We start from the raw sequence: 18,161 nt of genomic DNA on the forward strand, positions 1-18,161 counted from the left end.
CAAAGATAGACCACATGGTAGGGCACAAACTAAGTCTCTACAAGTTCAAGAAGACTGAAATCATATCAAGCATCTTCTCAGATCACAATGGCATGAAACTAGAAATCAATTGCAAGAAGAACATGCAAAGACATTTGAACACATGGAAGCTAAATAGCATGTAAAACAATGAATGGGTCACCGAGGAGATGGAGGAAATAAAAACTTCCTAGAAACCAATGAAAATGAAGACACAACAACACCAAATCTGTGGGATGCAGCGAAAGCAGTTCTGAGAGGGAAGTTCATAGCACTACAGGCCTACCTCAAAAAACAAGAAATATTTCTAATAGACTATCTAACCTCACAACTTAAAGAACTAGAGAGCAAACAAAAAGAAAACACCAGAGCAAGAAGAAGGAAGGAAATAGTAAAGATCAGAGCAGAAATAAATGACATAGAGACCAAAAAAACAATTAAAAGGATCAATAAAACAAAGAGCTGGTTTATCGAAAAGATAAACAAGATTGATGGACCCACAGCTAGACTCACCAAGAAACAAAGAGAGAGAACCCAAATACACAAAATCAGAAATGAAAGAGGAGAGATAACAACTGACACCACAGAAATACAAAAGATTGTTAACAACTACTATGAACAAGAATATGGCAACAAATTCGACAATCTAAGTGAAATGGACAAATTTCTAGAAACACATAGTCTCCCAAAACTGGATCAGGAAGAGATAGAAAACTTGAACAGACCAATAACAACAGAAGAAATTGAAGATGTAATCAAGACTCTCCCAGCAAACAAAAGCCCAGGCCCGGACGGCTTCACAGGGGAGTTTTACCGAGCATTCAAAGAAGAACTAATATCCATTCTCCTCAAACTATTTCAAAAAATTCAAGAAGAAGGAAGACTTCCAAACTCGTTTTATGAAGCCAGCATAATTCTAATTCCAAAACCAGAAAAAGACACTACAAAGAAAGAAAACTACAGGCCAATATCTCTGATGAACATAGATGCCAAAATCCTGAACAAAATACTAGCAAATCGGATCCAGCATTACACCAAAAAAATTATCCACCATGACCAAGTGGGATTCATCCCAGGGATGCAAGGCTGGTACAGTATTCATCAATCCATAAACGTGATACACCACATAAATAAAATGAAGAATAAAAACCACATGATAATATCAATAGATGCTGAAAAAGCCTTCGACAAAATCCAGCATCCATTTCCGATAAAAACGCTCAGCAGTTTGGGAATAGAGGGACCATATCTAGACATAATAAAGGCCATATATGAAAGACCTACAGCCATCATCATACTCAATGGGCAAAAACTAAAAGCATTTCCCTTAAGAACAGGAACAAGGCAAGGATGCCCACTTTCGCCACTCCTATTTGACATAGTACTGGAAGTCTTAGCCACAGCAATCAGACAGGAAGAAAAAATGAAAGGGATCCAAATTGGAAAGGAGGAAGTGAAACTGTCATTATTTGCAGATGACATGATACTATACATAGAAAACCCCAAAGACTCCATCAAAAGTTTACTAGACTTAATAAGTAAATTTGGCAAAGTAGCAGGATATAATATTAACATCAAGAAATCTATGGCATTCTTATACACCAGTGATGAACTCACAGAAAGAGAAACTAAGAATACAATCCCATTTACCATTGCGGCTAAAAAAATTAAGATACCTAGGAATAAATTTAATCAAAGAAATAAAGAGCCTATTCACAGAAAACTACAGGTCACTGAAAAAAGAAATAGAGGAAGATATAAAAAAGTGGAAGAACATACCCTGTTCATGGATTGGGAGAATTAACATCATTAAAATGTCCATTTTACCCAAAGCAATCTATAGATTCAACGCAATCCCCATCAAAATACCAACGGCATACTTCACAGATTCAACGCAATCCCCATCAAAATACCAACGGCATACTTCACAGAATTAGAACAATTATTTCAAAAGTTCATATGGAACCAAAAAAGGCCTCGAATAGCCACAGCAATCTTGAAAAGGAAGAACAAAGTTGGAGGGATCACATTACCAGATTTCAGGTTATACTACACATACACTGTAATCAAAACAGACTGGTACTGGCACAAGAACAGGCATGTAGACCAGTGGAACAGAACAGAGAACCCAGAAATGGACCCAAGGCAATAAGCTCAATTAAAATTTGGCAAAGGTGGCAAGAGCATACAGTGGAGTAAGGACAGCCTCTTTAATAAATGGTGCTTGGAAAATTGGACAGCTACTTCGAGAAAATGAAACTAGACCATCAACTTACACCCTACATGAGAATAAACTCAAAATTGATAAAAGACTTAAATGTAACTCATGAATCCATAAAAATCCTAGAAGAGACTGTAGGCAACAAAATTTTAGACATCAGCCCTGGCCAGTTTAGCTCAGCGGTTAGAGCGTCGGCCTGTGATCCAGAGAGACCCGGGTTCGGTTCCCGCTAAGGGCACGTACCTCGGTTGCAGTTTGTCCCCGGCCCTGGTTGGGTCGTGCGGGTGGCAACCACTTGATGTGTCCCTTTCACGTCAATGTTTCTCTCTCTCTCTCTCTACCTCCCCACTCTATCTGAACAAAAAATAGAAAAATGTCCTCGGGTGAGGATTAAAAAAAAAAAAAAAATTTCAGACATCATACGCAGCAGAATTTTTACTGACACATCACCTAAGGCAATAGAAACAAAGGAGAAAATGAACACATGGGACTACATCAAACTCAAAAGCTTCTGCACAGCGAAAGATACAATCATCAAAATGGAAAGGCTACCCACTGTATGGGAGAGCATAATTGCCAATGATATATCAGCTAAGGGGTTAATTTCCAATATATATAGAGTGCTCATACAACTCCACAAAAGGAAGACAAAGAATCCAATTAAAAAATGGGCAGAGGATCTAAATAGACACCTCTCCAAACAGGACATACAAATGGCTAAGAGACATATGAAGAAATGTTCATCATCACTAATCATCAGAGAGATGCAAATTAAAACAACAATGAGGTATCACCTCACACCTGTCAGAATGGCCGCCATCAACAAATCATCAAACAACAAGTGTTGGCGAGGGTGTGGAGAAAAGGGGACTCTAGTATACTGCTGGTGGGAATGCAGACTGGTGCAGCCACTGTTGAAAACATTATGGTGGTACCTCAAAAAAATTAAAAATTGAACTTCTATTTGTCCCAGTGATTCCACTTCTAGGAACATACCCTAAGAAGCCTGAAACACCAATCAGAAAGAATATATTTACCCCCATGTTTGTAGCTGCACCATTTACAATAGCTAAGATCTGGAAACAGCCCAAGTGTCCATCAGTAGACGAATGGATAAAAAAGCAGTGGTACATATACACAATGGAGTACTACGCAGCTGTAAGAAAGAAAGATAGATCTCTTATCCTTTGAGACTACATGGGGGGACCTAGAAAGTATCATCCTAAGTGAAACAAGCCAAACAGAGAAAGACAAGTTTCATATGATCTCACTTATTCGTGGAATATAATGAACATAACAGTCTGAGGAATGGGGTAGTCCCAGAGATGCGGAAGTGGGGTACAGACTGACAATCCCCTAAAGAGAGGTGTGGAGGGGAGAGATAAACCACAGAACTTATATGCATGTATGCATGAACAGTGGACATGGACAACAAGCTGGGGAAAGGGCAGGGAGGGAGGGGGAGGGGGGAAATCAGTGTGGGAAAAACTAGAAACATCTGTAACAAAAATTAATTGGTAAAAAAAAAAAAGAAGGAAAAAAAAAATAAAATGAAAATTCTCAGGCCAAGAAAAAAAACAAAAACCAACAACATGATCATTATATGTAGAAAATTTTAAGAAACACACACTAGAATAAATGAACTCAACAAGGTCACAGAATATGAGAACGATGTACAAAAATCAATTGAATTTTTATATATTAAGAATGAATAATATGGTAATAAATTAGGGAAGCAGTTTCATTCACAATAGCCTCAGACAGAATAAAATGCTTAGAAATAAATTTAGCAAAAGAATCGCAAGACTTACACATGGAAAACTGTGTAGCATTTCTAAGAGAAACTAACGGAGATCCAAATAAATGTAGAGATAGTTTTCATTCCCTGATTAATTGGAGGACTCAATATTATTAAGATGGTAATGCTCCCCAAATTGAGGTTCAATTTGGAGAGAACTGCCATTTTAATTCCTATTAAATCCCAGCAAGTTTTTTTTTTCCAAAATTTGAGACGCTGACAAGCTAATCCTAAAACATATGGACATGCAAAGGGCCCCAAATATCCAAAACAATCTCGTAAATTGGAAGATTTACACTTCTCAAAATCAAAGCTTACTGCAAATCTATAGTAATTAAGACTGGGGTACTGGGTAGGGCTGGACATACAGATCAATGGAACATTACGAGTCCAGAAATAAACCCCTATATTTATGGTCAATTGATTTTTCAACACAAGTACCAAGACCATTCAGTAGGAAAAGAATAGTCTTTTCAAGCAATCGTGCTGTGACAATGGGATATCCATATGTAAAGAGATGAATTTAGACTCATGTACCATATGAAAAGCTTCACTCAAAATGATCATTAACCTGATGTAAAACTAAAACTATAAAACTTTTGCAAGAAAGTATTTGTGACCTTGAGTTGGGGGAAAATTCTTACAGATTATGCCAAAAGCATGATCTATAAAAGAGAGAGAGAGAGAGAGAGAGAGAGAGAGAGAGAGAGAGGAATTGTACTATAGCAAAATTAAAAATGTTTGGCTTCAAAAGATACTATTAAGAAAATGAAAAGATAAGCCACAGCTGGGAGAAAATATATGCAAGTCATATAGCTGATAAAGGACTTCTTTAAAAATGCATAAAGAATTTTTTAACTTAATAAAGAAAAATTATTATAAAATGGGCTAAAGTTTTGAATATACATTTCACTAAAATAGGTATGTGAATGGTCAATAAGCACACATAAAGGTGCTCAACTTGATAAGTCCTTGGGAAAATGCAAATTAAACCAGGTTGAAATACCTCTTCACACACACTGAAATGTTATAATAAAAAAGATAGACAATAATAAGTACAGGAGAGGAAATGGAGAAATTAGAACACTTATACATTGCTGGTGGGGATGTAAATAGTGCAGCTACTTAGGAATATAGTTTGACAGTTTCTTTTAAAAGTTAATCATGAATTTACCATGTGATCCAGAAATTCTACTCCTAGGAATCTACTAACAGAAACAAAAACATCCACACCCTGACTTGAATGTAAATGTTCATAACAACTTTATTCATAGTAGCTGCCACATTGGAAACAAATGCCCATCAGTTGGTGAAATGGATAAATAAAATGTCATTTCCTCATATAGCAGAGTACTATCAGCAATAAAAAAGAACAAACTATTTATACATGCTACAATATCAACCGCAAAAACATACTAAATGAAAGAAGCCAGGTGCAAAACCCCACATATTATAGGAATCTATTTATATGAAACATTCAGGCAAATCAAAGTGACAGAAAACAGTTTAGCAGCTGCCTGGGGTTGGGCATGGGCACAGGGAGTGACTGCAGATGGGCACTAGGGGTCTTTTTGGATGAGGAAAATGTTCCTGAATTCAGTTTTAGCAGTGGTTGCACAACATTGTAAATTTCGTAAAAATTACTGAATTATACCCTTGAAATGGGTGAATTTTATGATATGTAAATACTTATTCATAAGTGTTAATGATTCAACAAGTTTAATTTATATTATAGTGGCTGGCACATGGTCTCCAATAAATGATAGTATTCTTCTTTGAGGATGTGTTTCATCTTCTGAGCTCAGACTTGACGTCTCAGAGGGTAGGGATGGCAAGATGCGCTAAGAGCCAGCACTCACTGAGGACTCGTTGTGTTCTGGACGCCTTGCTAATGCTTTACGAACAGTACTGCTTTCCTCCTTACACAAGTAGTATTTATACTACTGCCCAGCATAGGTAGTATTATTATTCCTGTTCTACAGGAAAGGAAATGGAAGCTTTGTTAAGGTCACTGGGCCAAAGCGTGGAGAACCCCTTGCTTCTAACTGCTCTAACCTGTTCTAATGGATTGAGAACCTTTAAGACCTAAGAATCTCTAGTCTGCTCATAGGGCCAGCTTGGTGGCTCTGAGCATCTCTTCAATCTATGCTTGGCCTGACAGAATCTTTCCCTGTTTGAAAACTCACTATTCGAGATTACCTGGCAGTTCATTACCTGCCTGATGAGATTGCTGGTCACCATAACAGTAATGATCTGCCTAACTCAGCCTCATAGTCATCATGATTACAAGACCTGTCTTGCCCCACATTGGAGGATGGTGATGTGGGCCACTCCTGAACACTGCCTGGTTGACTTCTGTTGCTTGGACCAAAGTTTCTGCCTTACCTCTGCCCTGGGAGGTCCCCAGAGGTCATGAAAACCTCTGCCCAGGTTTTCCTCTTTGCCAGAACTCAGTGGGCCTATGATCCATTCATTATCATCCTTGGACCACAGCGTAGCCTCACTACAGGAGGAAAGAGTTTGGAATATTTTTTCACTTAGTATTTAACTCCTGGTGATGCTCTAGTCTGTGGGGTTTGAAGGGCTGGGCAGTTTCAGTTGCTAGTTGAGCTTTGATTCCTTGGGCCCGAATCCTTATCACACTTCTATGGCATTATTCTCTAGTCCTGGGGTTCTTATGGTTTCATTGGCTCTAACCATTAAGCAGGTGTCAATATTCTATATTAGATTCCTATTACACATTAGTTGAAACATATAAAAAGAGTGTGTAGATGCTCAGATGGTCCTATGTGAGGTCAAGTCTGAGCGAAAACCTCCCCCATACCCACCAGCATTCAAATTCACAGTTTGTGTGCTTTTCTGTAGCTGACAATTTGATATGTTTAGTATTTTGTCATTGTACCTTAAACTACCTCAAACTTCTTCCACTCTTTGTCTTTGCTAAAGGCATCCCCCATGTCTGGATTCAATCCACTCACCCATCACGACTTACCAAATAGCTCCCAAGACCAGGACCTGGGCAAGGTGTACAAGGGAAGCAAAGAAGGCCAAGGAAACACCTCTGTTCTAGGAGCATTCAGACCAGTTGGAGAGGAGGGGGCACATATATAAAAAGGAAATTTACATTCATGAAGATAACGAGATGGGGAGGGGACAACTCCATATCATTGTTGACACTGCAATTGATTCTAGATTGCATGGGTCGAATTAATCATGATTGAGGCATAGCAGGCACCTAAACAAACTCATCTCCAGGGCAGGCCTCTGTAATTAGGCTGTGGAAGGCTTAGCTCTGATTGCTGTCCCAGAGGGGGAGGAGATATTCAGGGGTGTCAGAATGATGATAAGGGGCCACTGTAAGATCCACTTAGCCAGAGCAGCTCTGTTGACCGTTACTAAGATTTGTCTATCATTTTGTTTTAACTGAAATTTGGGGATTACCTGTGATTTTTCCAGCAACCCTCCCTCCCCCAAATTTGATTAATTCCCAAACTAGTTAATATGCTCCTAGATAATTGAGAAGTAAAAGTAGATATTTAAGCCATTCTGAGGCAAAAGTTAACTCAAAGCACACTTCCTCTTTGAATTGACTTCCAGTGTTCAATGGTCTGATTGGACTTTCTCCTGTTTCTATCTTCTGCTCCTTCCATCATGTTTGAGCTTTTTTTTAAAAAAAAATCCTTACTCGAGGATATTTTTCTATTTTTGTTCAGATAGAGTGAGAGGGAGAGAGAGGAAAAGAGGAAGAGAGAGAGAGAAACATTGATGTGGGAGAGACACATCGACTGGTTGCCTCCCGCACAACTCCAGTCAGGGCCGGGGATGAACCCAATCGAGGAACGTGCTCTTGACCAGAATGGAACCCATGACTCCTTGGTCCACGAACTAGCACTCTAGCCACTGAGCCAAACTGGCCAGGGCCATCATGTTTGAGCTTTTAAATCAAGTGCTAAACTGGCTTTTGTCATATGCAGGGGGTTATAGCTACTGACATGGTTTCTGTAGAAAAATGAAATCTGTGCTAATAACAGAGCAACTCTGCTTCTCCTTTAATCCCTGTCACTCCAGCATCTGGGGTAACTGCTCCTGAGATCCCTTCGGTCTGTGGAGGGCAGGAGAGGGGAGTGGGTGACGGTGGACAGCAAGTAGGCCTCGCTCCTCTCCCCCTTGCAACATTCAACCAGAGCTGCTTACTTTTCATCTTGATTGTATGTTGGGCTTCAGCATATGATTTCTTTTGAACACCAAATCCTGTTGTTAAGCAAAAAAATATTGAAAAACACTGTTTTAAGAAAGCTGATGTTGACTGACAAACATCAGAGGAGGGGGCAGAAGGAGGGAAGAGATTAATCAAAGAATTTATGCATATAAGCATAACCAATGGACACAGACAACAATGCTGTGTGTGTGGGGGCGGGGGCAGGATGTCAATGGGGGGAAAAGAGAAACATCTGTAACAAAAATAAATTAAAAAAAAAAAGAAAGCTGATGTTAAGTGGAATCTAGTGATTGAAAAGACATTTTCTTATGGACTTGAAGTAATAATCCGGAGGAACAAATGTACTGTTAGTCCTGGACATCCTCCAGGTTCAAGGTCTCTTGACTCTGCTAAGTTCTAAGAACATTGTAGCCTAGATCTTTATTTCACCACCCAACTTTCAAGGCTGCCTGCATCCTGGACAGGGAAGTGGCATTCAGATTCAGGGTTATAACATTATGCATATTTAAATGTTTGCCTTGTTTACATTTGCATTACAGATACAAAAGTTTTAGACTTTGTATGGAATACTCTCCCTAAGCATACTTTTTCTTCCTATCATCTTAAGATAACACTGAAAATTCTTTTCTTCTTTGTGTCCAGGCTAGAAATTACTAAGTAATTTAAAAAGTCTTGTGATTTTCATTATTTTTCTCATGTGGGACTTTTTGGGGCACATGAAAGACTTTGTGCTCCTCTGAGGTTTTTGTCACAACACACGGCTTCTGTAGATACAGCCTCGTTCACCATCTGCTCGCTTATAACAGCTGGAGCCAGGAGGCAGAAGCCAGGCATTTCTGCCTCCCTTGCTTACCACAATTCTAGGAAGTTTCTTAACAGCTTGATTTCCAGGAATAAGGACACTAGCCTTGCTGACTTCACAGGCTTGTTTTGAGTTGAAGCAGGTAAGCTGTGTGAAGGCTTTTTGCAGAGATCAAGAGCTATACAAATCCACATGGTCGAGTCCCCTAAAGTGAACAGGGCTCTGCAGTTTTCACACAACAATGACGCTTGTTATCTAAAGACAGCTTGACTTATTTTTCAGTGTGTTGAGGTTTAATTTTTTTCTAGAGAAAAAGAAACTATAAAAGCTATGGGACTTGCCCTGGCCAGTTTGGCTCAGCGATTGGAGCGTTGGCCTGCGGACTAGAGAATCCTGGGTTCGGTTCCTGCTGGGGCACTTACCCCCCCCAAAAAAAGCTATGAGACTTACCTTGAGTAACTACACAGGGCTTTTTCATAGTCTCCACATAAATGTCATTTTGAAAGAAAGAATACTGGATTATCATGAGTGTATATTGGTAACGTGAATTTTATTGTTCACTACCATGCTATTACTATTCTGTACAGATTGGGCATTTGTGTTTTAAGTTCATAGAATTTTGCATTCTTTTATTAAAACAGAGATATTACAAAAGAGAATGTAACAACAGCAATGCTTTATATTTTCTTCATCTTGTTCATGTCCATGAAGTAATAGTATTAATAGGAAAGCATTAATATTTAAAACATACATTATAAGTGTGTAAACAGGACATTCCATTGTGTTGAAACAGACACATTATCACAAAGATGAATGCAGAAACAGCAAAGCTAGATCTTTTTTTTTCTTCCTAAAAGAGGTTTTAGGATGTTTACATAGCTCAAAATAATTAATATTTTTCATTAAAAAAAATACTTGAGTTTTCAAACTAGTACAACTGAGCTGCACTTGATTATTTATATTTGGAATATAGTGCTTCCCTTTCCCTCATTTGTGTTGCTATAGAGGAACCGGGTTTTCAGTATACATGATTCAAATGGGAAAAAAACTGCATATTTAATTTTAAAATATTCCTAGACTGGGAAAAAAGCTCTGTTGGAGTAGTGATGTTTATTTTATAGTAATTCTATAGCCAAACAATTTATTATGTTAATGCACAAATACAAACAGCTTTATGAAACAAAATACTTACTATATTCTAGCTGCCTTACAGAAATGATTTACTCAAGAAAACAGAACAAAATTTCTCAGATTCGTTAATAAGCTTCGTAAATATTTTGCCAGAGCTTTTTTCCTTGGGATGGAGAAACAAATAAAAAAGTTTGAAAGTTCATATGTGTCTGTTTTGTTTTAGCTTGGTGTATTTATTGAGAGTAAATTCTGTATGTCTTTGTAGTTCATCAATATGTGTATTTAGAAGTTTTTCGAGTTCTTTTGCTCGCTTCTCTTCCTCCAGAAGGAAATGCTGTGCGGCCAGGGACGCCGGGAAGGATGTATCTGGGGGAGACTAAAAGAAGAGGATACGTTAGCTGAGGGGCAGAAAGCCTTTTTAAATCTTCATACTTCCAGGTGTTCCTCAGCCCTGACATATTGTCAAACACTGCAACCCTTAATGAAATAATATACCTGAAGCTGAATCTCCTCTACTAGGGCATGTTTGGTGTTCAGGTAATCCACTAAGGTGGTCTTTTGGTACTCTCACGCCTAGTTTTAACGGTAAATGGCAAACCACATCCTGATAAAGGCACGGAAACCCTCTACAAGTGTAATGCAGTCTCTAATGAAATCTACAAGGAACTAAAACGTCACAGCTCCGTTACATTGAAAAGCTCTAGAAGTGAATATTACAGTGTCCCACTGCAGCTGTAGGGACAACCATGAAACTTACCTAAAACACACTCCGCTAATTTGCAGAGCCGATGATTTTTATCTGAAAATAGAAACTCTAAGAAGCTGAAATAAAGATTATAGTAGAATGGAGCAAAGAAAGCTTATAGAGGAAAAACAAAAAGGATTGGCTTTAAAAGGGGGCTAATCGCTGCTTGGAGTTAGGTGAGGAGGGCTGGCAGCACGCAGGATCCATCTCAGGGAGGAGTGGCTTCCCCGTGGGGAGGGCCATATGCTGGGAGGGATCTTGTCTGTCCAATTATAGCTGAGAACGCCCCAGTGATGAGTGCCCAGTTCCACCCTTTACATGATAAGGAAGTGCTCATTTAACTGTTTGTGACCTGTGTAGTGCTTACATTTACACACATGTGCGCGCGCACACCCCCACACACATAATCTGTGCCTGAGGAATAAAGGTTAATATTAGATAATTTTATAGCATTTCATTCAAAATGATTTTTAAGTTAATTAAAAAAAAAGTTGGGGAAATTTGTACTTAAATTTTCTAGTTCTGTGGTCCCTGGACACATTTTCAACTTTTGTTTTATTAGAAGAATGGGACTTTATAAAAAGTTTGAAGAGTCAACAGTTTGAATGCAGGTGACCTTTGCTACAGGGGGTTTAGTTCATAAGTCTGGTCTCTGCCTAAAGTGTATGGATGGTGGCAGATGACAGTGGAGCACTGAAAACTGACCCAGGAAGCAGCCCCAGCTGCAGCTGCTGTGCCAGATACAGTGTCTTTCCTGCAGTAGAACAGCACAGCCTTGGTACTGTGATCTGGGCAAATGCATTCTTCTCAATACTCAAGGAGCAGGGCCAGAAGCAGTCAGCATTCAGAGGGGCTGGACAACAGTACACGTCCATGTTTCTGCCCCCATGTTGTGTTGTATAAATGATACTGTCACAGTAAATTCTGAAGGAGCCTGGGTCACCTGGACATTCTGAGGACTACAGACTACAAGACATCAATCATATATTAACATTACCATCATGATAAGAACTGATGAACAAGATGTGTCAAGTAAGTAGAAGGTTTGGCAAGACACATGGACTCCAGACAGTGAAAGACAAACCCCGTAGATTATTCAGGGGCTTGACGGGGTATTTTCAGGTGTCCAGTGATATGGAGCAATCACCATATCTCCTCTGGAGCACAAATTAATGCACCTTGAATTTTTTACCACTATGAAAGAAGCACAAAGCTTGATAGGTTTCTTCAGGTTTTTGGAGGTAGCATATTCCACTTTTGGGTGGGATAATCTGACTCATTTATTGGGTGACACAGAAGGCTGTTTTTTGTTTGTTTGTTTGTTTGTTTGTTTGTTTGTTTGTTTGTTTTTAGCAGGGCCCAGAGAAAGAAAGGGCTCTGCAGTAGGTTGTGAAGGGTACAAGCAGTCCTGCTCCTTGGGCCAATGACTTACTAGAGTGATGTTTGGCAGAGAAAGATGCCGTGTGGAGACTCTAGCAGGTTTCAGTAGGAAAGTGGTATTGCAGACCCTTAAGATTCTGGAGCAGGCCATGCCATCTGCTACAGAAAACTGCATACTATTTGCAAAACGTTCCTGTCAGGCTATTGATCCCCAGTTGGGACAGAGCATCTCAGAAGTAGACAAGATGCTTTGATCTAGCCTCTGTCCATGGCCACGCCAGTGGAAATCAGGCATAGGCCCAACAGCATGGTCTCCCTTTCACCAAAGTGTATCTAGCTACTATCGCTCCTCATGCCGGCAGGTCAGAGGCACAGAAAAAAGGTTCTAGACTGGCAGAGGTAACTGACCCTAATAATCACATAGAATTAAGAGTACTACTACGTAATGGAAGCAGTGAGAAATATGTTTGGTGTTTAGGTAATCCACTGAGGTGGATTTGGTACTCTCATGCCTAGTTTTACTGTAAATGGCAAACCACATCCTGATAAAAGCATGCAAACCACGGGCTCATCCCACAAGGCAAGCCTGGACCACCAGAAGGGGAAAGGAATCTAGAATGGGTGAGGTGACGATGCATATCAGTTAAGTCCTTGAGACCAGTTGCAACATCGAGGAATGTAATGTATCCCACTAATCCTCCTCTAATTAGTATTCCCAGAAATTATGTCCAGCCAGAATCTTGGAGAAGTTATGCCTGCAAGGAAAAGGTCTTATTTATTTTTGATTCTCCAGGTTCTAGTACAAATTCTGAATTTTGAATTAATCTATGAGTGAAAAAAATGCATTTGATTTTGAATAAAGCTGAGCTAGAGGTGACTTGGGACTCAGACTGTCAAGTAGACAGCGGAATAAATCATTCCAGATCTCAGAAGACAGGTCTGGATCAGAAATATACATTTGGAAATTATCATGATTAAAGCCATGAGTCCAACTGAAAACATGTAAGATATGCAAATAAAAGAAGTACAGCCCTGGCCAGTTTGCTCAGTGGTTAGAGCATCAGCCTGTGAACCAGAGAGTCCTGGGTTCAGTTCCCGCTAGGGGCACGTACCAAAAAAAAAAAAAAAAAAATACAAACAATAGAATCCCAGAGAACACTTCATTTCAGGCACGTACTCCCCTGGTCATGTTCTTGACATTCTCATCAATGATAACTGCATTATTTACTAATCAATATTTTAAGCAAATTGTTTATTATCCCTCTGGCTTACTTTAGTCTATAGTAAATATCATACACAATGGTGACATTGATACAGTGATAATTAACTAGTTATTAATAACAGGAAAGAAGCAAAGGGAAGGCCAGACACTATAGGCATGTTCCCTGCAAAACACTGGAGGAGGAAACCATATAGAGAAGATAGACACATGTCCGGTAAAGTTGGGGGTGATATAGGGAAGATGCTTGACTATATATCATGCTTGGGGACAGAATGGGCATGGCCACCGCAAGCACTTGAAGATTTGGAATACATCACCCCTGAACAAAGGAGTTTGCTCTCTTGAACTCTTGGGATTCTTGTTGCTTGTGTCCTTCTGGCTCACTCTTGGCTTCCTTGTATTTGTGCATATGACCATGGCCATGTGAACCCCAGACACAGTAGATTAATGGACTGCAGCTAGCTTGATTCTGTATTGGACCTGGCTGCAACATGGAACAGAAACTCTGGACACTAGCTCTGATTTTAGCTCTACTGGAACCCCAGCTACACTTCCTATAACTGGACTAAGGGAAATGGGACTTTGGAAACCCAAATTACAGAAATTACATATTGTGTCCTCCTGTGGGAGTTTCAGACAATTCCTTTTCTTGAGATATCACAAAAACTTCACCCCAAGAAGCATTCAGGGGAGATCAGGCATGGTCCCTTCTGGTATTAAAATATTGGAAACTTTCCCTTTGCAGTTGAGAATGCGAGAAGGATGCTGGCAATATCAGTTTTACTGCTCAACATTTACTGGGGGTCCTGGTTTGTACGATAAGGCAAGAAAAAGAAAAAAGGTATGAAGATTTGAAAGTAGAAAAACAAATTGTCATTATTTTTATCCCAAATACAGAAAAATTCAAAAGAATCTACAGGACTGGAATATATGTGCAAGTTCAAGTGAGTATTTCTATGGGGGAAAAATTGAGAATCCTAGCTTGCACTATTTTCAAAAATTAATTCCAGATGTACATCTACATATGAAAAGTAAAGAACCAAAGCTTCCAGAAGAAAACATTTTATAAGTTTGGGACAGGCAAAATTTTAAATAGGACACCTAAAAATATTAACCATAAAGGAAAAGATTCATAAGTTTGAATGTATTAAAATTAAGAACGGTGGTCATCAAAAGATACCATTAAGTGAAGAGACAAGCAAGAGTGGAAGAAGATATTTGTAATACATATAATCAACAAAGGGCATATATGCAGAATATGTAAAAAACTTCTACAAATCAATAAGAATAAAGATAATCCAGTAGAAACATAGACAAGAAAATTGAACAGACACTTTACAGTGGAGGATATCAAAATGGCCAATAAGTCATTGAAAAGGTGCTCAAGCTCATTAGTCACCAGAGAAATAAAAACTAAAACCACAAGATGTTATTAATCCCTACCATGCAAACTAAATTTAAAAAGACCAATCACTGCCAAGTGTTGGAAAAAATATAGAACAAAGAAAACACTCACACATTACCTGTTGGGTGTTAACTGGCTCAAATAGTTAGGAGAGCAGCTTGGCAGTACCTCCTAAAGCTGACCTACGCATAGCCTGTTACCCAGCAATTCCGCTCTTAGGTATATACCCAATGGAAATTACACACATGTGCACCAAAAGACACATACAATGTTTTTAGCAGCATTATTGGTAATACCCCCAAACAGGATATAAATGGCTGTCAATAGTAGAATCGTTAAATTGTAGTATCATTTCATGTAGTATTTATATACAATGAAATACTGAAGAGAAACAAAAATGGATATACTACAGCTATGTAAAATAATATGGATGATGAATCAAATAAACAGTGTTGAGCAAAAGAAGCCTGAACAAAAGAACAGAAACAGTATGATGCCATTTATATAAAATCTACAAATGGCCACAACTAATTTATGATGTTAAAAGTCAGGATAGTGGTTACCATGGAAGCAAGTTGAAGGAGTGACTGAAAGGGGACATGAGGGGAGTTTCTGGAGTGCTAAAACTGTTCTGTTTATACCTGGGTGGTAGTTTCATTGATTGTTCCCCTCCTGATAATCCATCAAGCTGTCCAGTTCTGATTTGTGCATGTTTCTGTATGCATGTCAGAGCAATAGAAAAAATATTTTTTAAATAGGCACAAAAAAACCACTGGTAGCTCTTTAAACTATAGAGATCCTTGAGGGCTCATGCAATGTCCAGGGGTGAGTCCCGCGCACTTTTATTTTTAAAAAAGTCACTGCAATTCTGGCCTGCACTAGAGGTGAATAACCACTGACTGAAATATTTCATGAAACATTTTGGATCTCTTTTCCTTTTGTGTATAGGCATGGCCAAACAACTCAAGCAGCAACCAGTTTTTTAACAAGTATGTGCATATCAGTATGTCAGTATCAGTGTAAAAGTAATCACCCCTTAAGGGAAAAACAAAATCCAGCAACCTGCAACTCACCAGTGGGAATACTTCTTCATCACCAACCAAAGGACTTGTCATTTCTTTCATCTGAAATGGCAAAGGTGGCAATGGAGGCGTTGCACTTCTGTTTGGCTCACCGTCTTGGCTAAGTCTGAAAGACAAGGAACGGTTGTCATTGTTGCTACTGAGAACACCTATTTGTTTATGTAGCTAAGGATTTTAACTTCTCCGATGTCTAACTCAGAGAAAGTACACCAAATGTTTGGGCTTGTTATCTGGGTAGTTCTTTGACAAAAAGGTGAAGGGATTAAGCAGACAAAACAGCACTCATAGACCCAGACAACAGTATGGTGATTACCCGAGGGAAAGGGGGCAGGAGAGGGTAGAGGAGAGTAAACGGGGGATAGATGGTGATGGATGGAGACTTGACTTGGGGTGGTGAACACACAATACAGTGTACAGATGATGTATTATAGAACTGTACACCTGAAATCTATGATTTTATTAACCAATGTTACCCCAGAAAATTCAACGTGAAAGAAAAAGAATACCCAACTAGGAGCAGATAGAGGCAGAGGGAGAGAAAAAGGGCTATAGAAGGGGTGGAACTGAAGGAAGCGGGGGCCAAAGGCAGGGAGCCAGGCAGGGATGAAAGGGAAGGGGCTGCTAAGATAGGGCCCAGTGCAAGCAAACAAACAAACAACCAAACAACAAACAAACAGTTAAAGGCAATAAAAAAATAAAATAGAAATAAAAAATATAGGAAGGTATTCTTTAAAAATAATTTTCCTGATGAATAATTTCTACTTAACTTAAAAGACTTGGAATGATTACTAATGAAGCAGAAAACTTTGCACAGTACTTGTTAAAAATATTCTGCGATCCTTCCTGCGTACATTGCCCCGTCTGTTTTACTTCTGTGTCTTGTTGCCACTTAGTTAAATAACATGAGACCAGTTTGAGAGAAAATCTCAAAACAGCTAACAATGCTGCCCTTGATAGTTCTAAAAAAAACCCTTGTTTTTTATATCCTATTTTACTTAACCTCGCTGGCTTTCTTAACAGAATTTTACTTTTTAAAAAAAATTATAGAATAAGTCATTCACATCATTATGGGAATTAATAGTTTATACCATATTTTCTATTTAAATCATCTCCTAAGCTCCTCTATACTGTTGACCTTGAGTAGATGACTTTATCTTTCTGTTACTTCAATGTTTTCTTTAAAAATATTTTTTCAATATGTTTTTATTAATTTTTTAGAGAGTGGGTAAGGGAGAGAGAAAGAGAAACATTGGATAGGCTGCCTCTTGCACCGCCCCCTACTGAGTCCACAACCTGGGCATGTGCCCTGACCAGGAGTCAAACTGGGACCTCTCAGTCCATGGGACAACGTTCAATCCACTGAACCACACCAGCCAGGAATATCTTCATGTATAAAAAAGGTTGTTTTGAGAATTGAACTCCACAATTTGGATGAAAGACACAGTGAAGAATTTGTTTTTTGTGCTAAAATATAGGGCAGAAAATGAGACTGAATCAAATACAGTGAGGTTTCAAATTTTGGTATGCTGACTAAACAAATGAATAATAAAACAAAGAAACAAACTGATTTATCCCAAAAGGTCCTAATGGTATGGGCTGTTTGGGACTAAATAAATATCTTTCTGAGTATTAATTCATGAAAATGGGGTTTAAACTGAATAAAAATCATCAAAGACCATGAAAACATAAAAATCCCTCCAGTTTAAAATCATTTATTTTTACTATTAATTCAAACTCTCCAGAAGTATTGATGAATTATTTTCAAAGCCTTCATATTTTAATTTCACACAGTTCAAAAAAATGTACATAATTTTTCTCTGTTCTTATCCAAATACTATCTATATAGGCTTGTATCTTATTATGCAAACATTTTCAAAGCTATGCATACGAACAACAGTCAAAGTTAAGTGAGGCATGTGTAAATTAGTCCATAAAAACAAACACAACATGTGTTCCGTTTTTACTCATCTTGAAATCTATCTTGTTTTTCAGTGTATTCTCCCAAACCATAATTACCATGGAAACAAAACAACAAATTAAGCTGAAATAACATGGCTTATGAAGTGCACAATCAGATGAAACATCTCACAATCAAACAGAATTATAACAATTGCACAGTCCATCTGCATAGAATCTTT

General features: G+C 38.6%; 1 protein-coding gene across 1 annotated transcript in view; it reads right to left on the reverse strand.

Moving 5' to 3' along the window:
* Positions 1 to 9,672: 9,672 nt before the first annotated feature.
* Positions 9,673 to 18,161, reverse strand: part of DEUP1 (deuterosome assembly protein 1) — an 86,372-nt gene continuing 77,883 nt past the window's right edge. Inside the window, exons 12-13 of the mRNA XM_036259743.1 lie at positions 16,015 to 16,129; positions 9,673 to 10,565 (exon numbers count right to left, since the gene is read on the reverse strand). Coding sequence (XP_036115636.1) covers positions 10,389 to 10,565; positions 16,015 to 16,129 — 292 coding nt within the window. The 3' untranslated portion in view covers positions 9,673 to 10,388. The remainder of the gene's footprint in view (positions 10,566 to 16,014; positions 16,130 to 18,161) is intronic.

Source organism: Molossus molossus, unplaced genomic scaffold (genome assembly GCF_014108415.1).
Source record: "Molossus molossus isolate mMolMol1 unplaced genomic scaffold, mMolMol1.p scaffold_m16_p_13, whole genome shotgun sequence".
Lineage (NCBI taxonomy): Eukaryota > Metazoa > Chordata > Mammalia > Chiroptera > Molossidae > Molossus > Molossus molossus.